Source organism: Xenopus laevis, chromosome 7S (genome assembly GCF_017654675.1).
Source record: "Xenopus laevis strain J_2021 chromosome 7S, Xenopus_laevis_v10.1, whole genome shotgun sequence".
Lineage (NCBI taxonomy): Eukaryota > Metazoa > Chordata > Amphibia > Anura > Pipidae > Xenopus > Xenopus laevis.
The window spans coordinates 69100036-69127784 of NC_054384.1; the positions used below are offsets into that span (position 1 = coordinate 69100036).

General features: G+C 38.8%; 1 protein-coding gene across 17 annotated transcripts in view; it reads right to left on the reverse strand.

Annotated features, from left to right (window-relative positions):
* Positions 1–2685: 2685 nt before the first annotated feature.
* Positions 2686–27749, reverse strand: part of fam118b.S (family with sequence similarity 118 member B S homeolog) — a 50596-nt gene continuing 25532 nt past the window's right edge. For 5 of the 17 annotated variants that reach the window (XM_018227804.2, XM_018227801.2, XM_018227805.2 and 2 more), the window contains 3 exons: positions 27389–27674; positions 20095–20154; positions 15861–17015 (listed from right to left, as the gene is read on the reverse strand). In XM_018227804.2, the coding sequence (XP_018083293.1) occupies positions 16321–17015; positions 20095–20154; positions 27389–27674 (1041 nt within the window). In that variant the 3' untranslated portion in view covers positions 15861–16320. Of the gene's footprint in view, positions 2899–13157; positions 13530–15860; positions 17016–17141; positions 17180–19311; positions 19348–20094; positions 20155–20448; positions 20489–22014; positions 24863–27388; positions 27675–27749 lie in introns of those variants that run through there. The other 12 variants (XR_005963038.1, XM_041571342.1, XM_041571341.1 and 9 more) reach the window with 12 other exon arrangements.

The window sequence follows — 27749 nt, forward strand, 5'->3', positions numbered from 1 at the left end:
GATCCTCTCTGTCATCCTACAGGTGAGAGAAGCCCAAGGATGAGCTGATGTTGTTGCCATATGTTTTCACACCTTTTCCCTCACATTGTATGGCGCCTACATTTTCATATAACCTGTACTGTACTGCAGCATCACTGGGGGAAGTGGGTGCAACAGCTGGAAAGCGATGGTTTACAGGTTATACTGTCAAGAGCTACAGTATTTGTTCAAGCTGGGGAACGTGTATATGCCTTATTCTCACTTCGTGTCACTCGGACACATGGATCTTAAGCTGGCCATAGACTCAAAGATCCGCTCGTTTGGTGACATCGGATCTTTCCCCGATATGCCACTAACGGCATGGCTATATTGGGGGTAATTCGAAAGTTCGGCCGCATGGTCAAATGATCGAGCCTCGGGGCTCCGACGGGTCAGTCGGGTAAAAATCAAACCTTCCCGATCAATATCGTGGCCAGATATGGATCGGGAAGACCCGTTGGAAGCCCCCATACACGGGCAGATTAGCTGTCAAATTGGTCTAAATGACCGATATCGGCAGCTTTATCTGCCCGTGTATGGCCACCTTTAGCACTTCTGCTTTGCACCGCCTCAACGTTTTCTTAGTCCAACCTTTATATCTTTTGTATTGTGTAAGTCAGGTGATGAGAGGTATTCACATCACATGTATTGAGAAGGGTTCTGTTATGGTTCTGTAGGATGATTGAAACTGAGCGCCCTAACATTCAGATGAAGCAGATAAGTGATTTATTGATGCCTTGCACAAAAACCCCCCCCCCAACATTTTCATATACCTAGCCAACCCTAGTGCAGTCTTTCTTCTATTCTATATCAGTGAATCACTAATTTTCTCCTACAGTTATTCTCATTGTTTATTTAGCACTATTACCCAATATGCAGAGCTCGCTCATTGGTCTCAACATCAGCTTTGCTTTAAGGAAAAGGAGTGGTGAAATAAATGGGGGGGCGGGGCAACTGTGAGGCATCCCTTAGGGTAGAACTATATGAGTGATTTTACCTGCAATAGCATCCGTTCCAACGTGCTGAGATGAAAATAATAATAAGAATGTGGGACTTTGTTGATGCTTGCATCCGACACGACACAACTGTCGGATGCAAACGCTGCATGTTGTGTCTCATCCGACTGCCGCGCCACGTCAGATGCACGCAGCAAACATGTCCGACATTCCTATTACCTACCTTAGATTCGGCGCATCAGACGTGACGCCTGCAATTCATCTCAGCACATCTGAACGGATGCTATCGCAGGTAAAATCGATCGTGTAGTTCTACCCGTAGTGATTATAATCACTTACCTGATACCCCAGGCTGTTGTTTCTGTTAGCAGAAAACTGCACTGGCCTTGCGTATTTTTGAAGCACCACAGAGTAATCATCTTCTTTCACTTCTTCATTTTTCAGTGGCCCAGACACGTGCATTAGAGTGACAAGACAGCTTTTTGCTTAAGTTTGGATTTTCTCTCACTGCACATGTGCACCAGGCACAAAGAAGAAAGAAGCAGGAAGAAGTACCCTGGTCTACTATTCTGCCCACAACCAATCCTTCATCACATGCATGTGCATAAGTGCCCCAGTTTGCTTATTATACATGTGATGTGGAATTGGTTGACACTGCCCGTGTCTGTGTCCTGTGACACAGCTTTATGCAATTAATGTGATTCGACACACTGAGAATTGGAGTGCGGCTCTATGTGGAAATTTATAAGTAAAATTTGATCCAGCACCCACAATAATGCCAAAAATCCAGAAGATTTTAACCCTAACTTATGTGGATAAATTGTTAGACGATGTTCATAAAGTGTTCAGAGATAAATATCGCAATCAGATACGGCAGAATGGAACGCTGGGTTTGCTCAATGGCTCCTTTGAGTTTCAAGATGATTTTCACACTATGCTTAGGTAACATAGTTCTTTTTATCACTATTGATAACTGTCTCCTTAGATAAATAATTGTATCAGTTTATTCAGTATTTATGATGAAGGCATGTAGGGTCCATATCCATGTATTGGTTTTACAGGTTTTGGTGAAAGAGGGTCTGTTACCCTAAGAAATAATTCCAAATGCATTTTTTGTGTTATTTTAGCAAAATATACTTTACTTACACTAAATTATTTAAATCCAGTTTCCTTCATTCTTTTAGAATCTGCAATTCGAATATACAGGCAGTGATCAACAAATTCCTTAAACGGGACCTGTCACCCAGAGCTAAAAAGCTGTATAATAAAAGTCTTTTCAAATTAAACATGAAATCCAAATTATTTTTTTAAAGCATTCATAGTTGTTGTAAACGAATTTAAAAATCTCAGCTGTTAATCAAATATTGCCTGCTCCTCCTCTATGCCTTGGGCAGTTACGTTCGCTTTCCTTAATAACAATGTCCGCAAAATGGCTCCTGTCTGCTCGTTAGAATTATGAATTCCCAGACCAAAGGGAACAAGATTCAAATAATATATATAGTGTAATAACAGTATATTTTGCTTGTTTAACATGATAAAATAGGATTTGGAATAATTTTTTGGGGTGACAGGTTCCCTTTAAAGACTTAACAGATTTTGTGTTCATAAAGTCTAGTGTATTGGAGGCCAGCTTTCAGTGCTAGGAGTCTCTACCTCCCTTATCTGTAATGTTGGGGAAAAATCCAAAGACCAGAGATCACTTGCAAGGTGAAAGGGTTAATCCAAGTTTATTATTTATATAATAAACATACACAAGCTATGTGGATCCTGTACTTGAGAGAGACAGAATACAGAATGACCAGACATTTTATACCCTCTGGTACGAAACGTCATGAGAAGGCAGGTAAGGGAGTGATTTCAGTGTCCAATTAACTCATGTGAAAAAGAAAGGAGTAATTGTGGGTGAGCTTCAAGGATGATTCTCCTAGGCACAGAATACAAAAACAATACAGGATACTGATAAGAACCGACTCAGCAGATGTTACACATAACCAGTTTCTAGAAGTTTCTGCCTCGTGGGCACTTTGAAACTGTTCACTCCACTAAGGGGGGGAGCAAGAATAACTTTTCCTCCACAGTAATGTGTCCTCACTAAATCCACTGGAGATCTCAAAAATCAGTGCAGTGTCAGTGCATCAAGTTTATTACGTTTTCCATAATTCATTTTGTGGAAACTGTTACCAAGACAAGCCTTCATCATCATCCCAAAATCATCCCAAAATCTAATTTATGTGGCAGAAATGGGGACCTAATGAACATGCCCATAATTAACACATATATTTAGAAATTATATATTCAGTTTAATCTTTACTGTTAGGGCTCAGATGCAATTTCATTTGAGTGATATCCATTCCCTCTGTGTGATAGGCATTCCTCTATTTTGGTAAAATGTGTTATTTATGTTGCAAACATGTTTTAATGCAGTAATCAAAAGTGTCCATAAAACCAGTACAGATAAGTATATATACAATTTCAATTGAATGTTTCTCTTTGTAGAGAGGCAGAGGAAACCAGCAAAGTTCAGGCTCCTTCTGGCATAAAAAATTTCCCAGAAAATTGTAAAGTTCACGATTGAGAAGCCAGGTGACAAAATGAAGGAGAATAACAGGAAGAACAAGGGATCCAAAAAAGAATGTAAGTAGGGAAATGCCCTGGCCAGTAGCATAGGATAAACTCAAGTCGAAGAACAGTTTTTTTTACTGTAAACATTATTATTATTACTACTAAGTTTCGAATATCAGTATGACATTAGTCAATGTTAAAGTGGTACTATTTCTTTCAGGAATTTAGGGCAATGGCACATTACCTTAGGGCAGGGAGCCCCAACCTTTTGAACCCGTGAGCAACATTTAGAAGTCAAAGGAGTTGGGGAGCAACACAAGCATGAAAAATGTTCTTGGAATGCCAAATAAGTGCTGTGATTGCCCAAGGTTTTTTTGTTTTTTTGTATGGTAGGGAACTGGAATGCCCAGGTGAAACCCATACAAACTCCTTGCAGACTGGGTGCCCTGGCTGGAGTCAAATATAAGACCCCAATGCAAGGCAGCAATGCTAACCACTGCACCCCCATTAATGCTTGGAAAATGTGTGGTAAAATGCTCCTGGTTAGGAAAAGGAGAAATGCAGGCGGGGTAATGGAAGAATTCACAGGTGGGTAAAAGAAGTGTTTGGGTGAATGAAATGAGTCAATGGTATGTTTTTCTGTTGGCAGCACTACAACTCAGGAGTGGGTTCATTAGTTTTGTGCTGCTTCCAGGGCTGTCCAATATAGAATTAAATGCCATGTAAGTTAATGCATGAACTGCTTGTCAAAGTGTGTTGTGCCTGTGTAAATCTGCATTGCATGAACTTTATAGCATATATGTCCTGTTTTGCAGATGTGTCAGAGGGAAAATGGTCTCCGGCTGAAAGCTGCTATTTGTTTTAGGAAAATGTGATGGGGCTGGCGAATGGAGGGGGTATGTGCAATACAAATGATGTTTCTTGGGTGGGGAAGATATGCCCAACTTATGTACATGGTAGGAAAATGTAGCCTTTACAAGTATTTTAAGATTTATTTCAGAAAGGCCACTCTGTATTGCAAGTGAATCTTAACAAGGCTTTGGCTGATCATTCTATGGCAGATAAGCCACGTCTCATTGATGGCATTATACTCGCCAAGTTTGACACCATTGATGACATGGTAAGGCAACTGACTACTGAAATGAACCTGTGATTTTGCTTATAAGATAAGGAATTTTAACCCTTCAAAATGTTACATTGTAGAAATTGAATATTAATGCAAACCACATTTTATTATTGTCTTTTGAATTATTCTGATTGTTACTTTGCATGGTAGAAGGATTGCTGAGCAATGAAAAAAAACAAACTATTTTCTGGAGCAGATCTGAGCATATCTATTAAGAATACAAGCACTGATCTACCTCTTTCATTTCAGGTTGGTGTACATCACTGGCCAGCCCATTGTGTTTGTGGGAACAGGACAGACCTACTGTGATCTTCGCAGTTAGAAAGCCAAGGCAGTGGTAGCTGCACTGATGAAAGCCTAATAATGTCCAGTCTTTACTCTTGCTGTGTGGTAAACCCACAAATTGCTTCTGAGAACCCACAAGCTGTCTCTGTTTGATCTGTATAAAAGAGACATATGTCCTTGCCTTCCTGTACAATGATAGATACAATTTTCCCAGAAGGCAGAATATGGTTTTGCAATGATCAACCAGACATTTGCTATTGCAGAACAGCTTCCAGTTTCCTGAACTACTTTAAAGGAGAGGGAAAGCTACCGATACACCATTTTTATTCTTTAGAATGCTTTACCGTACCTGAGTTAACATCTGTAGAGACTGTCTCTGTTTGTTTAGGATAGCAGCTGCCATATTACTTAACTTGGTGTGACATCACTTCCTATGAGTCTATGCTCACTCATAGCTCTGGGATCACATTACAGCAGGAGGGAGGAGCAAACTGAGCATGCTCAAGCCCTAGCCCTGGAGATATAAGCTGAAAACAGGAAGTCTGATACAGAAGCCCATGTGTACACAATAGAAGGAAGGGAATGTGCTATTTCTTTTGACAGAGGACTCAGAGCAGCACTACTTTGAAGGTTTACTGGTGTGTTTATATAGACCTTTCTGATAAAGTTTAATTAGTTTTAACCTTTCCTTCTCCTTTAAATCCTTAAAAGTCCTATCTGGACTATTTAGCCTTTCACAAAGATACCACAGTCTTCTGCAATAGATTGCTTCTCAGTTTTATTCTTTTGTGCCTACAATTTCAATGCTGCTTATGACGTCTTATGTAAAATGATGATTCCTTTACCAATCTACAGTCTGCTAAAATGCACAAAGCTCCCCTGTGGTTGTTGATTCACTAACAGATCAGTAGAGCGGAAGCCTGGTGTAATCTGCAGAAAAGACATTATTACACACAATATCGTTTTAGTGCTGTCTCACTAGCAGTGTTAAAGCTGGTCAGCTGATGGCTATGTGCCCTAATAGGAACACATGGTTTTGCTGCTAAATAAAGCTGCCCCTCTTTATTCAGTATATTACAGTTTTATTCTCAACCCAAAGAGCTAAACCTCACTTTACAAACCAAGCCTAGGATGGGAGCAAAAGTACCAGATTCCTAAAAGTCCCTAAACTGTGCTGGGGTGTCCCCTAAACTATGTAATTCCAGGGAGGGGGCCAAAATAAAAAAAGGTTGATGCACAAACTCGGACACATTCCTTTAGATTTTTTGGGACATGTCAGTATTGTTTAAGGAACATACACAGTTCTTAGAAACACACTTCTGCTGTTACACTGTGATGTGAGGGAGGCTTACTCTACAGTACAATGAAGGTGAAGGATCCTCTAATAGTAAATAGGTTTCAGAATTTGTTTTTTTTTATGTAAATTGTTTTGTGGCACCATCCTAAACTCACGTGCAATATATGGATCGCAATCCATTAATGAAAACTTTCAATAATTTACAAGAGAATAAATGTATTAGATAACAAGAAACAATTGGCTTTATGTTATTTTTAAATGAGTGTTCTGGAAATACATTTTTTTTGTAACACATTACAGAGCTAATCTACCACAGACCAAAATGAAGGTGAAAATTGCACAGCCTCACCACTCCTACTCAGAGCACTTGTGCTTGTAGCATCGGCGGGAGAATGCACCTTTTGGTGGATTAAAAACTTGACACAAGGTGGAGAGTGCAGTTCACACATGTGCAAAGGCAGTTTGTACAGGGCTCCCCACTGGAGAGCAAAGAGTTGTGCCTGAGGGCGCAATGTACACATTGCATTAAAGTGCAGAAAATAGCACTTTGTGTTTGTTTGGTTTTTTTCGTACTTTTTTTTAAATAAGCCCTAATGGTTAGATGTAGCTGCACATGTTTAAAAATAACACAACTATGAGGAAACTCTGCATTCTGTGTTTTAATCCACCAAGATAACATTTGGAGAGTGTATCTTTGACTGTTGGGGCAGATTTATCAAAGTGTGAGATTAGAAATCACCACACAAAAACTCACTTTCTATTCATTCCTATGGGATTTTTAGAATCGTATTTATCAGTGGAGTTCACCATTTGATAAATAGAATTAAAAAAAATCGCATAGGAATAAATAGAAAGTGAGCGAGTTTTATTGTGGAGAGTTCTATCTCACACTTTGACAAATCTGCCCCTAAATGCAGATACCTGAAAACACAAAACATTCAAATTTACTTCATTAGATTTTTAGCATGGAGCATCCTACAAAGTATTGGGGTGTTGCATGTGGAAATAACAGAGGTCTGTTTTCTGTCTGAAGTCCCTTATGGAGTTTACGGTGAGTAGGACAGTAGGACTTAAAGGAAAACTTTACCCCCAAAATTAATATTTAAGCTTTTTTTTTTAGTATAAAATAAAAATTTTTAGTGGAAAATTAAACAAACAAATATTTCGGGATTTATTATACCCCGAGGATGGAAAAAGTCAGAATCGGAAAATCCGGCATCTCAGACCACCCGACATTGCATATAAGTCAATAGGAGAAGTCCAAAAGATATTTTGATCTGCGATGGGTTTTGTGCAATAATCTGAAGATTTCGTGGTTTTTGGACAAAAAAATTGAGTTTTCTGTTGGAAAATCCGAAAAATTCATAAGATTCGTTTTTTTTCAAAAATCTTTCAGGTTTTTTCCCCGCAAACAACATTTTCGGGAAAGTGTATTGATAAATAAGGAGAAAAAAAAAACGTATGCTTTAGTTATTGAGAAAACTGTAAAAGAAAGAAGTGTGGAAGCAAAAGACAGAACTCTGTTAATTGGCTCATGTGACCTAACGTGTATGGTTTGTTAGTGTGCACCCTGAATCCTACGATCCCAGGGGGCGGCCCTTATTTGTTAAAATGGCAATATTTTATTTAGGATTACCCAATGGCACATACTACTAGAAAAGTATATTATTATGAAAATGGTTTATTTACATGAAGCACATGAGCTGTTTTATGCAATATCTTTTTATAGAGACCTACATTGTTCAGAGGGTATAGTTTTCCTTTAAGGGCTACATAAACCCAAAAAAGCAATCACACTAAGGCCTTCTGAGATTTTTCTTGCGAAATCGCAAAAAACAATATTCCTGCATGTAACCACTCTCTAGCAATCTCTAAGGAATCCTATGCTGTTCAGCACACATCAGTCTGATGCTAAAGAAGTTGCTGATATCAGTAGCTCTATGTGACTTGTCCCATTCCAATCATTGTGATCATGTTTATGTGCCTGTTTCATCTGCTCACTGCTGAGAAACCAAGATCATTCCTTCCCAGGGAGCTGTATGTCTTCTATTGGGTTAACTGCTAACCTGCTTCAAACAAGTGTTGATCCTGTTCTTAAGGGCTATTCCACACGGGGAGATAGCGACGCGTTTGCGGTCGCGGCGACAAAGCGCCGCGACAGTCGCCGCGACCGGCGCAGGCGACAGTTTTGTATGGGCGCCTATGTAAAAACGCCTGTGCTAACCACACGAGGCGATGCGCTTTTCAACAGTCGCCTGAAAATGCCTCGCCAGGCTTTTTCAGGCGACTGTTGAAAAGCGCATCGCCTCGTGTGGTTAGCACAGGCGTTTTTACATAGGCGCCCATACAAAACTGTCGCCTGCGCCGGTCGCGGCGACTGTCGCGGCGCTTTGTCGCCGCGACCGCAAACGCGTCGCTATCTCCCCGTGTGGACTAGCCCTAAATGTTCTATCTGCAGCATGTAGAATTCACTGTATAAAAGAAAGCTTTTATTCATCAGTCAAAAGAAGCAAAATACATTACAGATCAGATACAATCATTTACAAAAATGATCTGTTATGCTGTATTGTCCTGTTGCACATATGACTTTCCTGTTGGGTCATATAAAATATTCTTTCCACCAAGTAAAAGAAACTCCTCAGTGATCATAAACTCAGTAGCCATAGATAGTACTTGCATTATGCTTCTGAACAGCCTTAAATGGCCCATAGTCACATACAGTATATCGGCATAAAGCTGAATAACCAGGCTTTTCTTAAACTCATTCCTTCAAATTGTATTTTTCTGTTTTCTTTCAGGTTTTGCTTGCCATTTTAAAGCATTTGAGATCATTTTATCTGAGCAGGCTATCATTTACACTTCTCTTGCCCTCTCCAATTAATCTTTTAATCAAAGTACACTGTTCTTCTGAACAATGTCTGTCTGGAACAACCTAGAATGATTTTCATAGAGAAATGCACTATAACCAGTAACTAACACCTGTTTATTTACAGAATGAATGACTTCACTGGTTGGATTCCACCCTGCTATTATTATTTTGAACAAGCCTCAATTAATAATTCAATTACACAGAATCAGCAGCATGCTTGTCGTGACTGTTGGTTTTCTATAACTCTACTACACATACTAGTAAATGATTTGCCATGTAGAAATATAATTTCTACCAAAAACAGTAATATCTTCCAGGGAGCTGTTATCTTGTTACATTCCCACTTTTCTGTTGATGGGGGAAAGGGGCGGGGGTCATATCACTCCAACTTGCAGCGCAGGAGTAAAGTGCGACTGAAGTTTATCAGAGCTCAAGTCCCATGACTGGGTGCATCTGGAACACTGACAATATGTCTAGCTCTATGTCAAATTTCAAAATTAAATATGAAAAAAATCTGTTTGCTATCTTGAATTTTTATGCGATTTCAGTGCAGAATTCTGCTGGAGCAGCTATATTAACTGATGGCTTTTCTGTGAAAGAATCCCTTTATTGTTCAATAAAATAACCTTACTTGCCCACATTACAGCGATAAAACAGAAAGCCTTGTAAGAGTCAAGAAAGGAGCATATTTATTAAGGGTCGACGTGAAAATTCGAATTCTCAAATTTGTTTTTTTTTGGTCAAACTCTCTAATTCGAATTGGGAATTATCCAAACTTGATTCCAAATTTTAATTCGAATTGCAAGATTTATCATACTCTGGCCCTTTAAGAACTCAAGTTAGACTATTCGCCACCTAAAATCTGCCGAATTACTGTATAAGTCAATGGGAGGTGTAGCCTTCCTGACACTCAAGTTTTTTTAAATTTGAATCACATTCGATTCAAGTTTTCGGGTCCTTTAAATTTGTCTGAGTTTAAAAAATGTTATCTTATTAACAACAATTTCAAATTCATGGGAGTTTAGGGGAGTTAAAAAAAAAACTAACATGAATTCGAAATTCGACCCATGATAAATGTGTCTCCCTGTGTCCTCACCAGTTTATTTGGTAGGCCTGAGTCTTTTCTATACAGTAAAATTTTTTAATTAAGCTGATCACATTTCAAACCCATAAACCTTCATTTATATTGATGATTTTAAAAATTATGTCTATATTGCCCCTTTTGAAAAGTAAAGCAATTACTAAAAGGGAGAAAAAAATGTTTCTTCCATGCTTAATAACCAAGCAAAAGACTATTAAATTGCCATCATGTTGTCAAATCTCTGCTAAACTGACTAGTGTCAGTGTATATTCCTAAACCTCAAAAGTGCAAAGTTTATTGGCGAGTGAAATGATCACTGCTATTAAAAATGTATAACTGTTTAGATGACCTGCACTGAATGCTCAATGAGAAAGGACAGGTGACTCCATAGTGACTCAATATTTACTCCAAGTTGCTTTGGCACTCTCTAGATCAGTGCTGTCCAATTTCTGTGGTACCGAGGGCCGACATTTTTCTGGCCTACATATTGGAGGCCGATAATGGAAGCCAGTGTTAACCACTCCTTTAAACCACACCCATGTTACCACAAGACCATGTCCACATTAATGGTGGTAACACACCAAAAAACCAAATGGTTGGTGCTCACTACAGGGATATCACTTATCACTCATATGTGAAAAAAGTTGTCATATTAAGACATAACCTTAAATCCATATGCCTCATCTTCCCCTTGGATAACACAGCACCTCCAGCACATGATTAATCACCTTAGGGGCCCCTAGCAATAATTTATTTTCAAATGCGAACAAATACCAGGCTCATGTTCCACAGACAGAGCAGGACACACACAGGCAGAACAGGGCACACGCAGGCAGAGTATGTCACACACAGGAAGAGTATGGCACACAAGGGGAGCATAGGACAGGCAGAATATGGCACACACAGGGAGCATAGGACAGGCAGAATAAGGCACACACAGGGAGCATAGGACAGGCAGAGTAAGACACACAAAGGAAGAGTATGGCACAAACAGGGAGCATAGGACAGGCAGAATAAGGCGCACACACATGGAGCATAGGGCACGCAGAGCAGGGCACACAGGAAGAGCATGTCACACACAGGAAGAGTATGACACACACAGGAAGCATAGTACAGGCAGAATAAGGCACACACAGGGAGCATAGGACAGGCAGAATAAGGCACACACAAAGCATAGGACAGGCAGAGTAAGGCACACACAAGGCAAGGAGCAACGGGCAGGCAGAACAGAGCAAGAGACAGGAAAACATATCAGGACCACTCTAAGATGTGCTACATACAGTGACAGTGCTGGTGCCCCATTAGCATTTTGTATAAAGTGTGAACAGGTGAACAAAGGGGGCAGTTTCAGTCTGGGTCTCAGGTGTGAACAGTATAGGGCTTTAGGGTGTGAACAATAGAGGTGTCACAGGTGTGAACAATACATGGGATTAGTCTGAATTTGGGAGGAACTCCACTATGCGGCTGGACCCGACACGTTGCCGTTGGATGAAACGCATGTGACCTGTCACATGTTCTGAAGATAACAGGAAGTCAAGATTTCATCCGACAGTTGGATAAATGTAGTTCTTACCTGCGATTTTTCATTCACTTTGTTATTTTCAGAACATCTGACGCGTTGCATGCGTTTCATCCAACGGCGACGTGTCGGCTCCAGACGCATCGTGGAGTTCCTCCCTTAGAGGTTTACACAATGCAGGGGCCAATTAAACTCAGTAGTGAAATCATTTAAAGCTTACACATGGTAGGTGAGGGGCCACACAAAGGGGGATTGCATGCCGCAGCCCTGCTCTAGATCATAGTAGCTCTATTATTTCTTCTAGTACAGGTATGGGATCTGTTATCCGGAAACTCGTTATCCAGAAAGCTCCAAATTACATAAGGCTGTCTCCCATAGACTCCATTATAATCAAATAATCCAAGTTTTAAAAAATAATTTCCTTTTTCTCTGTAATAATAAAACAGTAGCTTGTACCAAACTAAGATATAATTAATCCTTATTGGAGGTAAATCAGTCCTATTGGGTTTATTTACATGATTTTCTAGTATGAAGATCCAAATTACGGAAAGACCCGTTATCTGGAAAACCCCAGGTCCCGAACATTCTGGATAACAGGTCCCATACCTGTACCTAGTTAGCAAGGGTCCCTATATCTGCCGCCTGCACAGATTTTATTAAGATGCTTAAATACTTGAATACGTACACAAAAGTAAACTCATTCACACTGTCACCTTTGATTGAAACACAATAGAACAATGCTTCCCTCCAGCAGCTGCTTGTACAACCCACAATTAAAAAAAAAAGTTTCTCAAAATAAATTGTTGGTATCTTTCTTTTAGTAAAATCTATTGCATTGCACTACAACCACTATGAAATATAATGTGCAGCCCTTTTGTGTCATCAGGACCACAGGTGAAGCTGCTAAGTTCTTGTTTGCTGCCAACGAGCTGGTATAATCAGATTCCACATGTTCTGGAGAACAGACATCAGAATTAAAGTGCACAAAGTCAATGATATGACTCATTCAATTATTATAATCATACTAGACTTTTTTTTGATGGATACTCCTTTGATACCAAAGGATGCAGGTTTCCATTCACTGCTGACATACAATGTGAATTCATACTGGAATTATATAAAAAGTAGAGTAAAGGCAATGCTGTAAAAGGCCCACCTTTACATCACTAGTATGCCATTGTTGTAAATCCATTACATTGTTTTTACTAAAGCTGGCCATAGATGTTGAGATTTTTAAAAGATCAGATCCTGATCGTGAGACCACAATCTTCTCGGAACGATCGTACGAATTGACCATCAACTAAAAAGACCAATTTGCCAGGAAAACAAAGGGGAGCTGCCTGCTTGGCCCTGCAAACATAGATAGATTGCACTTTTGACCTGGCCGATCAATTTCCTGACAGATGTCGGCCGGAAAATCGTAAGATGTACGATCGTTCGAATCCCACTAACAGCACGATAATTTTGAAGGATTGGTCGGACTTCCCTAAAATCGGTCGTTCGGCAAGAGAAATCTTTGCGTCTATGGGGACCCTTAGATGCTCAACCATACAAACATAATGAATCAAGTCAAAGTCAAATTAAAACTACTGATAACTGATTACAACAAAACGCCCGATTAAGCCATGGCAAATAAAGCTACATTCAAGCTGGCCAAGATGTCTGCACTACAGAGCAGCTGTCTTCCCCATGGATGTGTTTACGCTGGTTCTTTCTTTGTTGGCCTGTTTATCCTGACTTTATCACAATCTTCGGGAAAGCCCTTCTTAAAGATGAAAAAAACAACTTGTGTTCACTCCACTTCATGTGCAGCTACCTGCAGGAACAAAGAACAGCAGAATTCAGATGAATTGGTTATTTTGAGTGTCAGGTTCTTTTTCAATATTTTTTAAACTAATTTTCTTGTGTTTATTTTCAAGGAGAAGGAAAGCTACCAAGGCAGTTTATTGCCAATAAGCAGCTCTAGACACTATTCCTGTTTGTTTAGGATAGCAGCTGCCATATTAGCTTGCTGTGACATCACTGTCTGGCTGAGTCTTTTTCTGCTTGCTCATAGCTCTGAGCTCAAATTGCAGCAGGGAGGGGAGGAGAAGCGGAGGAGAAGCAAACTGACATGCTCAAGACCAAGCCCTGGAGGTTTAAGCTGAAAACAGGAAGTCTAATACAGAAGCCCATGTGGACACAATAGAAGGAAAGAAATGCTGTGTTTCTTTTGACAGAGGACTCTGAGCAGCATTACTTTGAGAGTTTACTGGTGTATTTATATAGACCTTTCTGATACAGCTTACTTAATTTTAGCCTTTCCTTCTCATTTAAGCTTATGTATATATTGCCCTTTTTATAATGGGAGCAGATTACTAAAAGGTGAATCCAGTCACCAGATGGTGACATGTCATTCCAAATACAAAATACATGCTGGCCAGAAGCCACAGGGTTCAGGCACTGCCTGCTATACTGGTCTAATGTTCGTGTACTGTATACTTATCACAATATCAGTATATTTAAAGAGCTTCAAATCCATTTTGGATTTTGCCACTTTTGCGATATTTAAGCTCTGCTTATATTTGTTTATTTTCTTTTTTTGATGTTCCGAGAAGCCCCTCCTTTGTAGTCTCTGCTATATTTTTATTTGATCACAGTTGCAGTTTTCAATTTTGTTCATCTATCTTGGCTCCAGGAGGGATATTAGTTCCTCCTTACCCAACATGGGGTCTATGTGTTCAGCTTTGGATTAATTACTGTCTCTATAGCATCTGCTGGGACAAAACTAATATATCCCTAAAAGGTAAACTGTAGCAGAGCTAAAACCTTCTTTTGTCAAACAATTATGACTAGTATGTTTTTCTTGTTACTGGGTTGAAGGTTCTTTCCAAATTGAGTCAGTTAGGTTTGGGTATGCAAGTTTTATTTCACACCTGATCAAAGGAGCTTTAACAGTCCCTTTTGGATGGTAAGGATTAATGCCACAAACCTAAATCCCGATATAAAATATTTTTCTCCTACCCTTGTCCAATCTATTACAGCTCAATTTCTGTTGCAAACAATTATTTCACAGGAAGCGCTCAGTACATTTTACTTCAGACCAAATTTACTACATCCATATTATTCAGTACAACACTATTTCTGTACTTTCTTCTATTCCCAAAAAACACTCTATGTTGTAATCATTATAGCTCAATCGAAAACAAAACGTTTTAAAGGAGAAGGAAAGCTACCAAGGCCGTTTATTGCCAATAGATTAGCCACAACAGTGCAAGCTAGAACACCATTTTTATTATTTAGAATGCTTTTACATACTGAGTAAACAGCTCTAGGCCCTGTCTCTAGAGCAGCTGCCATAATAGCTTCCTGCATGAGTCTCTCCCTGCTTGAGCTCTGATTACAGCAGGGAGGGGAGGAGGGAGGACCAAACTGAGCATGCTCAAGCCCAAGCCCTGGAGGTTTAAGATGAAAACAGGAAGTCTGATACAGAAGCCCATGTGTACACAATAAAATGAAAGAAATGTGGTTTCTTTTGACAGAGGACTCTGAGCATCATTACTTTGAGGGTTTACTAGTGTATTCATATAGACCTTTCTGATAACGCTTACTAGTTTTAACCTTTCCTTCTCCTTTAAGCCAAGACAGCAATAAAAAAAAGTTGAGGTGATTGTGGATGTAAATACAGCATGGTTTCAGCACCTATATTTGATAACTGTATTGTCTGTTTAGTGAACATTCCTTCATATTAAAACAAATTCAGATGGTATTATGCCTTTTAAAAGTAATTAATCCAATGATCTTTATATACAGGCATAGGATCAGTTATTTGGAAACAGGTTATCCAGAAATCTCCGTATTATGGGAAGTCATCTCCACTAGACTCCATTGTAATCAAATAATTACAATTTTAAAAAGTATTTCCTTATATTCGGTCCAGACAGTTATATTTAGTCCTTACTAGAGGTAAAAGAATATTATTGGGTTTAATTAATATTGATATTATTTTTTCATACACATGACATGGTGATCCAAATTACAGAAAAATTCCTTATCCAGAAAACTCCAGGTCCTGAGCATTCTGGATAACAGGTCCCATACCTGTCTATGAAATTGTTTCAGCATCATGCAATAAATGTATTTTGCAATTAAAAAGTCAACAATCATAATAAGTGTGCAGTTCTTTAATTAATAATAATGCATACATTATAGCCTTCCATTCAATTCTCTACAGACTTCAGATCATCTCAATGATATCAACAGATGTGACCAACTTAAATTCTTAAGTCTACAGTATTTCTTCAAAGTGTTGACAGTGTGCTGTTTATAACATTTTTACAGGAAGATACTAGTTCTATGAAGCATAAAATTGTTTATAAAGCCCATTTTTACATTTTCTCCACAAATAATACAGAAACTATTACAGCCAGAAGACACATGATATCTACTTAAATAAATATGTTTAGGTAGACCAACATTTTGTTTCCAAATCTCAATGGAACAAATGTGTTTTAAAGAAAACAATTAATGCATGCATATTTAATAGGACAAAAGGTATAACTAGGATAACTATTTTCCAGCACAAGCAAGACTGAAATATAATTAACAAATACATATAAGTGAACACTTCATTTTCTGATTTGCTTTGCAACTTTTGACCTTAGCTCACAGTATTGTGGCAATGAAGAGTGTGTTCTTCTGGACCTTCTATGACATGGAGTGGACTGGGGTGTTATTTTAGCTGTAGTGTAGGAATAAGAGTCTGCAGCAGATTCCGCAGGAAGTGCAGGAGAGTTGCTTTCTATATCAGTTCTTCTCTGTTCTTCCAAAGTTGGGTGCAATGCACTTTGGTTAATGTTCTGTTGAACTGCCATTAGAACACTTTGTGAAAGCTTGCTTATGTTGTCATTCATTTGACAGAGTAAGTGGTTTCGTTTGACCTCCACTTTAAGCATTTTTCCACAAAGAACGCTATTTTTATTCATACTTGTGTTAAGATGGCTGAGGTCCATGTGCATTGTGTTCATCCTATGCACAATTCCCTTTCTCATTGCTACATGTAAAGTTTTTAGGCCCTTTAAGTGTTCTATGAGGCTATCATAAGGCTGCTCTCTTGGCAACAAAGATATATGTTGATGTTTTGATGGGCTTGGTGACATTGCAGATAGCGTTTCACGTTGGTCACTGCAGACACATGTAGACGTTTTAACTGGCCGTTGCTCAACATGTGTGTTATCATCAGAATGTTGTAAAAACTGCATCTTTCCTTCATTAAATGGCTCCTCATCTGTTAACTCTTGTCGATTGTGATAAGATTGTTGGCCTAAAACGAGAAGTTAAAACTTTAGAAATATTTGCTACATTTTCCAATGTTTGTCTTTATCTTAAGGATACATCAAACACAGAGATACATTAAACACAGAGAATAGATGCAAAACTTGCGACTCACCATCAAAGGACATTCCATTTCAGCAACAATATACTTCCCTTGGAAGCCAGATTATGCATTCAGAAAAAGAAAAGCAGATTATTTTTTGAAAGGCTATTTTTTGGGGTTGTTTGAAATATTGGAAGCACAATGTGCCTTTCTCAGAAGGAAAATGTCTGTGATGGCATTATGATGAGAAACCGAATGATTGAATTCTAATTTTATCATCATAAATGAGAATCAAGTAAAGAGCATGACGTGTAAGCAACACATATAGTTTCTAGAGATGCAAGAAGCATTGTTTCTGATGACAAAACAATCACACTGTTTGAACTTTGGCTTTCAGTCTTTTATAAAATCTAATTGGTAGTAAGATTCTTGAGGCAGAATATACTAAAGAAAACTTTTCATAAGTAAGTACATTTTCAATTATGCATTTACTATAAATCATTTCACCCAAACGGTTACTTCAAAAATATCTTATAACCTTTCATAATACTGACGGGCCAAGTGGGCAGTCTGTTTATATCCACTGTAACTCTAATACAGGCATTGGACCCATTATCCCGAATGCTTGGGACCATACGTCATGACATGAACATGAAATAAACACAATAGAATTGTTTTGCCACCAATAAAGATTTATGCAGCTTAGTTAGCATGGAGTACAATGTTCTGTTTTATTACAGAGAATTCTTTTTTAAATGTGAATTATTTGATTCAATTGACTCTATGGGAGATGACCTTCCCTTTAGTCACAGTTTTCCCATACCATACAGTGCTATATTTTGGTGTTTTAAAAGATATTGGGGCCATTATAACCTAAGACTATGCAGTTACATCTTATACGGATGCTTTTATCCAGATATCTGTTATGCAGCTGTATTTTTATATAGGGCCCTAGGAGAAGTACGGCTAAAATTAAGTAAGCTTGATCAGAAAGGTCTGCATAAATACACCAGTAATGTCCTCTATCAAAAGAAACTCAGCATTTCTTTCCTTCTATTGTATACACATGGGCTTCTGTATCAAATTTCCTGTCTTGAGCATAAACCTTCAGGGCTAGGGCTTGAGCATGCTCAGTTTGCTCCTCTCTCCCTATCCCCCTCCCTCCTCCCCTCCTTGCTGTAATCTTAGCCCAGAGCCATGAGTGAGCAGGGAGACTCAGGCAGGAAGTGATGACACAACAAGCTAATATGGCAGCTGCTATCCTAAACAAACAGAGAGAGCTTCTAGAGCTGTTTACTCAGGTATGATAAAACATTCTGCGGAATAAATATAGTGTACTTGCACTATTGTGGCTAATCTATTGGCAATAGATTGCTTTGGTAGCTTTCCTGCTCCTTTAAACAAAGCAGACAGATTTCCTTCTTCTCTGTATTAGACATTATCTTGTACTTGATATATCTTCATATTTAAAGAACCTAACTTCTTTATGAGACAGCATCTGCCTCAAAGTTAGTTGAAGAAACAATCCCCTATAACAGCTAGCTCTTCAAAAGACAATTAGACTTTGAGAATTTTGCAGTTTCCAAGCTGCTGCACAATAGAACATATGTAGCAGGGCAAAAAAAATATGGATATTTTATTGCAAATCTATAATGATGAGCGAAATTTTTCACAGAGTTTCACCACAAAAATGACGCCCATAGACTCGCTTAAAATTGGGTGGATGAGGATTTAATATATATTTTCAGCTGTGCCAGGTCTATCTTCAGCGCAGAGTTTGGACCTACGAACATTGCTTTTATGAAATTAATCTTCAAAAGTGATCAAAGTTAATGCTTAAATAGAGAAATGTAGTTCATGTGATAACAGCCTTCTCTTGTTCTGGCTAGATAGAAAGCAAATAAATATTTCTTACCAGATGCTTAATTATCATTTATCTGACAAGTTAGGACAATGGTATGTGTTTTTTAGCATCCAGTAATCAATCCAGTTGAGCCTTATGCTTTAAAAAGTTGCAAGATTAGAGTGGCAGGTGTGCCTGCAGGAACGCAGTCAGAACTAGCACCTATTCATAACATGTACAGCAACGGTGAGTGGCATGGAGGGGTTACAAGCAAGAAACCCAATGAAAAAGATCAAAAACTGCCAAAAAATAAACAGGGCTCTTAACACAGATAGGGAGATAAAGATTTTTTTGTAATTGTAATTTTCTGTAATTGATTTTAAATACACATATACGTACCAGTTTACTCTTGTCATATCTGCACATTCTAGGGGTCTACAAGAAATAGGCATATCCATCAGTTAAATTTTGTACATATACAGACAGATGGAAGGATAAGAAAGTTTTATTGACTGGTTTTATCTGAATTTAGGTGGTGTACATATGGCCTGCCCCTCTACTCAAAATTATAACACCCAAGATGACACTGGTTATGCACTTTCTATGATTTCCAGCAGATTTGGTGATAAAATCTATTTGCTGCCTGACAGTTTCTCCCAGCAGTACATTCTAATGTTTCACACTGAGTTTGGTAAATGTATTTGTCCTTTAATTTTAGGTAGCATACAGTTTGTCCCTTCTACTTATGATGCACACTTTACTGCTTTAAATTGCACTAATAGTCAAGTTTAGCAGAACTCCCATTTTAGGTTTCTAGGGGGACCAGAAAATTGGTGTAAAATGAGGGAAAACCTAAAATCAGGGTATGTTAAATGGAGGTTTCACAATAATCAGTTTTTATGTAACTTTGCACACATAACAACCATCTAGTTTCACAGTGCTCACTATCTAATTAAATATGTCCAACAAACTAATATAACTCATAAGTTAAACCTTAATATACACAGACATAAATCAGTGACACATTTCTGTCACTGAAAGGTAAATTCCATAAAGATACCGATGCAGCTAAAGAACATATAATGGAATTAATACATTGTCAGTTAGGTTTATGATACGGGCATAAATTTGTCTCTCCCTAAATACAGCTTCAAAAAGGAGAAGAAATATCTAGTTCCCTACCTTTATTCTGAAAATCTGCAATGCTTGATCCATTTTCCAATGGAATATCTCTTGTCATCCCTGTTAGATTAAAAGTTACAAATAACATTATTTCTTAATAAACAAAATACTTCATTAGATCTATTTTATTATCACAAAAACTAGCATGACATCAGTGGCAGAACTACCAGGGGCCACACCCCCTCAGGGCTCCCCTGCAGTCCGCACAGTCCGGCCAGTTTCCGGGTGTACGGAGGGGGGCGGGGGCCCGGCTGTGTGTCCTGCGCCAGTCCCCCTCTAGTTACGCTTCTGCATGACATCATACCAAAGTATAATAGTAGACTACATCTTATATATATGAGAATGTATACTAACACTAATAAAAGTATCTTAGCCTCAGGGAACATGAAATCACCTGCACTAACCAAGATAAGGAGAATAAACTGTTACCCTGACAGAGCAAATACTTTTTATATGAAGAATTAATTCACATTTATAATTATGGCAAGAAAATGAACTTTATGGACTTGTATATACTTATTATACATGAGCACCTTATAGGAGTAGCAAAACGAATTACCTAATTTCCCCTAGGTCTCTCCTGGTAATAGTTGCCCGGTGTTGGCTGGAGGGGTCGGCGCCTCTCCCAGAAATATCTGCAAAGAAGATTAGCCATACAACACAGGCTGGTGTAGCGGGGATCTCCCCTGCACGTTTATTTCGTCAAGTGATGTAACGTTTCGGGGGCGTGCCCCTTCATCAGACATGTCTGATGAAGGGGCACGCCCCCGAAACGTTACATCACTTGACGAAATAAACGTGCAGGGGAGATCCCCGCTACACCAGCCTGTGTTGTTTGGCTAATCTTCTTTGCACCTTATAGGAGTAACATTTACCTTGCAAATTTGATGATTACCTGTTCATCCATACATATAAACTAAAAGGAAGCACATATATACTCTAATACAGTGCAGTATTTCAGTAACAAGTCACCACATTAGTGTATAGGTGCAAAAAATATGTCTTCCTGTGACTGCTCATAAAGTGCACTGTGCAAACCAACAGAAAAAACCTCCATTAAATAATCACCAGACCAAATAATGCAATAAATCAATTAACAGAATTATGTTGCCAAATACAGGCTATTCACAATGTTCCTTAAGGTGACAGCATGCAATCACAATGTAGATCAACCTGTAGCTGAGTGGGTTTTGCGTGATTACCGTCACCTTTCCACAGTAGCAAAAAGAATAAAACATTTCCCCTGACAATAAACATTTATAAACTCATTAAACTCCAAACAATGATGCAGCCTGCGCGCGTGAGTAAAGGCATATGCACAACTGAGTGAAGCTTAAGAAGTGAGGGAGGAATTTGGGTGCATGCACAACTGTTATGTTTGCCCCCATGAGCACATCCAATCATCAGAAATGTGTGCCAAAGTGTGTACACATGCGTATCCACGTGGACAGGGTCCACAGACTATGGGCAGAAATTGGGTGCTCGTTTATACAGGTGACATGTGACTTCCCATGCAATTAAATACAACCTGGAGAATGCTGTATCTAAAAGATTAAATGAGAAGGAAAGCTACCAAGGCAGTTTATTGTCAATAGATTAGCCACAACAGTGCAAGCTAGAACACAATTTTTAATCTTTAGAATGCTTTTCCATACCTGAGAAAACAGCTCTAGACACTGTCTCTGATTGTTTAAGCTAGCAGCTACCATATTAGCTTGCTGTGACATCACTTCCTGCCTGAGTTTCTCCCTGCTTGCTCATAGCCCTGGGCTCAGATTACAGCAGGGTGGGGGAGATGAGCAAACTGAGCATGCTCAAGCTCAAGTCCTGGATGTTTAAGATGAAAACAGGGAGTCTGATACAGAAGTCCATGTGGACACAATAGAAGGAAAGACATGTGGTGCGTCTTTTGACAGAGGACTCTGAGCAGCATTACTTTGAGGGTTTACTGGTGTATTTATATAGACCTTACTGATGAAGCTTAATTGGTATTAAACTCTCCCTTCATTGCAGAGCAGCCCTCTCAGGCACACACAGCCTTCATACATTAACACATTGTACACATATATATTTTTTCTCCACATAAATTATACCTTAAATCAACTACTATATACACAAAGAGTTATAAGATATTTACACATAATGAATCCATTGATAATGCCAATAAAATAATTTCAGACTTTCAAACATTAAAATCTATCTATATCAACTATCTGTATCAAATTATGCATAATAGGGACATTTAAATACTGGAAATCAATTCCTATATACCTATAACCAATCAATTAAAACAAGATTCATACCAAAATAATTGGAAATGAAGGGAATCACTGGCTGGGGAGAAGCTATACCAGAGGCTAAATAGTGGTCAAAGTGGGAACTAATTTGAAAAAATAAAATTAAAGCAGCCAAGTCAATGTCAATGTTAAGACCATATGGCTGCAATGTATTCCGTTTGAATAGCCAGAATGTTGTCTTAACCTGATGAACCAGTCCCTACCCTTTATATTGGATGGGATCTCTTCCAAACCTAAAAGTTAATCCAGTGGGATTGCTCCCATGATGATGATAAAGTTACAGAAAGGCTGAGATCTACCTCTCCTACCTTGATGTTACAAATGTGCTCTGAAATTCTTGTCCCCATTGCCCTAATGGTCATACCCACATTTGCATGGGCAGACAAATAAATACACTACATAAATGGAACGACAACTGGTAAACCATCTATCCTTGACTGACTAGGAGTAGCATTTTGACTACTTTCCACATTTATATATACCTTTTAAACCAAAATTACCAACCATTTTCTTGGCCTGCCCCATACCCTCGATGGTGCCAACAAGTTTATAAGGGTTATTGATTTTAAAAAAAAAATTGACATTTCAATTCATTCAGGACTGGATCAGCACATAATACAGGCCAATGCCTTTGTATGATTTTTTTAACTTTATGAGAGGCACCATTGAACCAGGTGTGAAACTCAATATATCTCTTATAACCTTAGGGTTGGGTCTCTTCATCAGCAATTCCTCCAGTGTTTTATTGCCAAATATACTCGTCCTCCCATTCTGCCACATAGATGTTAGCATATGAGAGAGCAAATCTGCTGTCCCATGTTTATGTTGAACACATTATCATAAACAAAATAATTATGGCTAAGGGTGAAATTTATGCCAACCAACAAAAATTCTCTTAAAGTTTCAGGGTATGAGCTATATGTATCCATCTTTTCCCTAATAGCCCTGAGACCTTTGTCCTGTGGGATGTTGGTGTACCAAGAGGAAACATTGCAGGTAACCCAACAAAAGGTGTACTTCCATATGATGATTTTAAATTTTTTCAACAAATCAGTCGTGTCTTGTAAATAAGACTTTTGTTTGCATACAATATGCTGCAGAAAAAAATCCACAAACTCAGAACTCATGACTGGTGATCAAAATTATACCCAAGTTTATTGGTCTACCAGGGGGTTTTGACTAAGCTCTTATGTACTTTTGGTAAATGATATCCTTTAATTAGTGTTTCCAACCCATAATATATTTGTTTATAGGACCCAATCCTAATTTCTCATAGGGTATCTGTGTCCCACAGAATTGTCCATGCTTATTCCATTTAATCAGCTCTATTCTGTTTCACAACCCCTCCTCCTTTAACAACCTGTTTAATAATAATGAGTGATCACTCATTAATGTACACAAGGCTCTTTGTCTTTTTGTACCTCATGAAACTTTTTATGACAGGGTCAAGGGTATGAACTTCACCTACTTCACCTTTGGTTCTTGTTAATTTATCTCTTAATTGTTACTTTACAAATAAATTTCTGCAGATCAATGTATAATTAAAATGTACTGGGGCCACTGCTTGGGGCAAACTTGAGTCCCCTGTTCAGCACAAACTATTAGTGGTTTTATTACCCAACCTAATATTTGTTCCTAACTGAAGCTGAAGCCTGGAGTGAGAAACACAAGACTCACTATAATGTGAAGGATGGACCCTGTCCTTCCCTTTCTAGCTGGGTGTAACCCTGTAACTTTGTGAAATATTATGGGACCTATGTTGGGGACGTGTTGTTTTGCCCTTCAGTTTTCCTCCTTCATAATCACAATAATCGCTTCATGAGTTTACAATTTTTGGGCAATACTAGATCCTTTTCATAATTATCTTAAAGTGACATAATGGAGTTAAGTTTCTTACATTCCTCATCCTCGCTGTATACCTCCAATTTATTCTGAAAAATCTTCTCTCTCTTTATTAACTCAAGTAAGTCTTTTTTTCTATACCTAATCAAAATACCCATAAGCTTAAGAGAACACTCTTCTAGCATGTTGCCCACTCTGCTAGTAATGCTTCATCCCCGATAATAATGGGTATGATCTTATTGGCTACATAGTGCTGCATATACACCTTATCATACCAATCATTGGCTCCTAGCAAAAATAAACACTCCAACATTTCTACAGGGTCAAATTTGTCTACTATCTCTTATTAAATAAGATCTTTTTATTCCGTGACATGTGATTTAAAATTACAAAACATTTCTATAAATACAATTTATTGAAATATATGTAAAACTGGGGTGAAATCTAAAACTGTAAATTCAGACCAAAAGCTGCTAACCAAAAAATATATTCAAATAATTATACTAAGATCAGTCTGCACTATACATGAGTCCTTTTTAGTGTGAATAAATTATAACTTGCAGCTTGTGTTGCTTGCAGCTTTCTCCAATAGCACCCCTCTGTCCTGGCTCAATGTGCAAAAATAAAAACTAAAAGGAAGTGCATATATAAAGTATTATAGTACCATATTTCTGTAAAGTCACCACATTAGTGTTCAAAAAATCAGTCTCTTCCTGTGAATGCTCAATGTGCAAACATAAAAACTAAAAGGAAGTGCATATATAAAGTATTATAGTACCATATTTCTGTAAAGTCACCACATTACTGTTCAAAAAAATCAGTGTCTTCCTGTGAATGCTCACTGTGCAAATCAATAAATTCTCCACTGGTCACTCATTGCAGCAGCATTTATAAAAGGCACACTACAATAATATATATAAAAATGCTTTATGCTTTTATACTATACCATATCTCATATAGTAAAGTCAGCTTTACCAAGCAACGCCTGCTATTCATTAAAGATCTGTAATAAACAGTGTCAGCCTATGGCACAACAATCCTAGGAAGATGTTTTTACACAAAAATGTTAAAAAGAAAAAAGAGATAAAGTTTTTTTTTTACTAAAAGGGATCTGTGTATTCATGGATGCACGGCAACAGAGTCAGAATATCATATCAACACCAAGAAAAGAAAAAGGCATAACTCTTATGTCCCATGATTAGGGTGAAAAGAAAGGTGTCAGTGGCGTAACTAGAAGTCACAGGGCCCCCCTGCAAAAAAAAAATATGGGCCCCCCCAATTTATCCTAGTCGATATTTAAAGATAAATATATAGGAAGGTCAGTGATCCCAATGTTATTGATAGGGAATAAAGATAAATATATAGAAAGGCCAGTGATATGATCCCAATGTTATTAATAGGGAATAAAGATAAATATATAGGAAGACCGGTATTTTTTTCCAGAAAAGGTGGCACAGGCAAACATATTTGTAGGTGCCCAGCGTTTGCTGTTGCTGGTGATTCTGATGCATGTGAAGACTTACCTGTGACTTTCTGTGTGTCACCCTGGGAAGACTCCCTGTGTGTGTGGGTTGATTGGTGGTTTAGCAGCTGGAACTTTAAGGGAGGCCTAAGCCAGAACAGTAACACTCCTGAAGTCTCACCACCTATTTTATATTAAAAGGGATGGGGGGGGCAGGAGGGAATCTATTTCCTACATTAAATGTTCTGGGTGGTGAAACCTTTACATGTACAGTAGGAAGAAATGGCCATACAGCTACAATCACCCTTCCGTCGAGTCCCTCTACTTACTACCTGTGCCTGTGGGTTAAATCACAACATTAGTCAGACAGGAGCCCTGCATAAAACTCAGTGGTTGGGAGGTGGGGGCAGGGCCATTCCGTGATGTAGTGTCATGCTCTGCCCTCTATCCAATACTGTGTGCTCTGCATTGTGTGGGCGGGTCTTGTGGGCGGAACTTGCGGGCGGGCCCAGTGGAGGGGCGGTTGACAGAGGCGGGCCCAGCCTGGGCCTCTGCTGCCAGTTACAACTGTGTTCTGCTCTCCGCCTCTCCCTCCATTATTCTGTTTGTATGATTATGCGGACATATAGGCGGGGACTGCTGACAGACAGAGGAAGAGCTGGAAAACGTAAGTCACATGCTCCCTGTGGCCTGCCCCTAGAAGTATGTGGAAGCACGAGTGAGGGAGTGGAACTTGCAAGTCTAATAGTAGTTTGTTTGAACACCGGGTGGGCGGTTCCAGCGGGCCCCCTGTCCTCCCGGGCCCCCCCGCACCTGCGGGGTCTGCTTCCTCCCTAGTTACGCCACTGAAAGGTGTACAAGGTCAAGTACATCCCTCAAAGCTTTTGGTCAAATCAATAAGGGGGAGATCAACAGAATGGGGAGACATCAGGCATAGGAGGTAAGACCAGAACAATAGCAAAGCAAAGACAATATTATGGTAGATGTGAAAAAAAAGTTACATTTCTGGTGTCAGTACATCTTTAAAAAGCCTTTTTAAAATAACATATATTACAATTAAGACCTCCGATTGGGGAGAGGGCATTATTGTATTTATAAAAAAAATAGGATCTTGAGAAATGTCTTAATGTGGACCGAAATGTGGGACTTTTGCTCAATGTGGTACAAATAAAAAGATTGGAGTTTTTTAAGGGTGTGCCAGTTTCAAGGTTTTTTTATATGCAAGTTGTAACTGAGCACCCCGGGACATATTGTTTTTAGTATGATAGCACTAAATGCTAAAAAAACAACTGTCTAGTTGTTTAGTGAAAATGATTTGTAAAAATTCTTTTGGCACTGAAAGACAGAAAAATATTAGGGATGCACCGAATCCAGGATTCAGTTCGGGATTCGGCCTTTTTCAGCAGGATTCGGATTCGGCCGAATCCTTCTGCCTAGCCGACTCCTAATTTGCATATGTAAATTAGGGGTGGGGAGGGAAATCACATGACTTTTTGGTCACAAAACAAGGAAGTAAAAAATGTTTTCCCCTTCCCACCCCTAATTTGCATATGCAAATTCGGGTTCGGATTCGGTTCGGTATTCGGCATAATCTTTCGCAAAGGATTCGGGGGTTCTGCCGAATCCAAGAAAGTGGATTCGGTGCATCCCTAAAAAATATCATTGCTATTTAATGCCTCAGTTCTAGACATACCCGTGTGTCCTTTAGTAGAGATTTCATTAGCAAGCCTCTCAAAGTATTCTGACAAATCAGTGTACTCGGTGCCATAGGAAATCACTTTGATGCCCTTATCCAACATATTCTCTCTCAGTTTTTTGAACTCCTCTACATCTTCTCTGCGAACCAGCATGAAATGCTCCAAGTCTGACTTGTGTTTCACTGCCTCCAGAAAGAGCGCCTGAAATGTTGTATCATCCACAGTGCGACCACAGCCAAGGAAAAGGAACGACTTTGTTTCGTACAGCTTTTGGATCTCTCGCTACACGGGGAAATAATTGGGTTAAAATGCAATCTGAGCAAGGATTTCAAATTATTGTATGTGAAGCTTATAGGG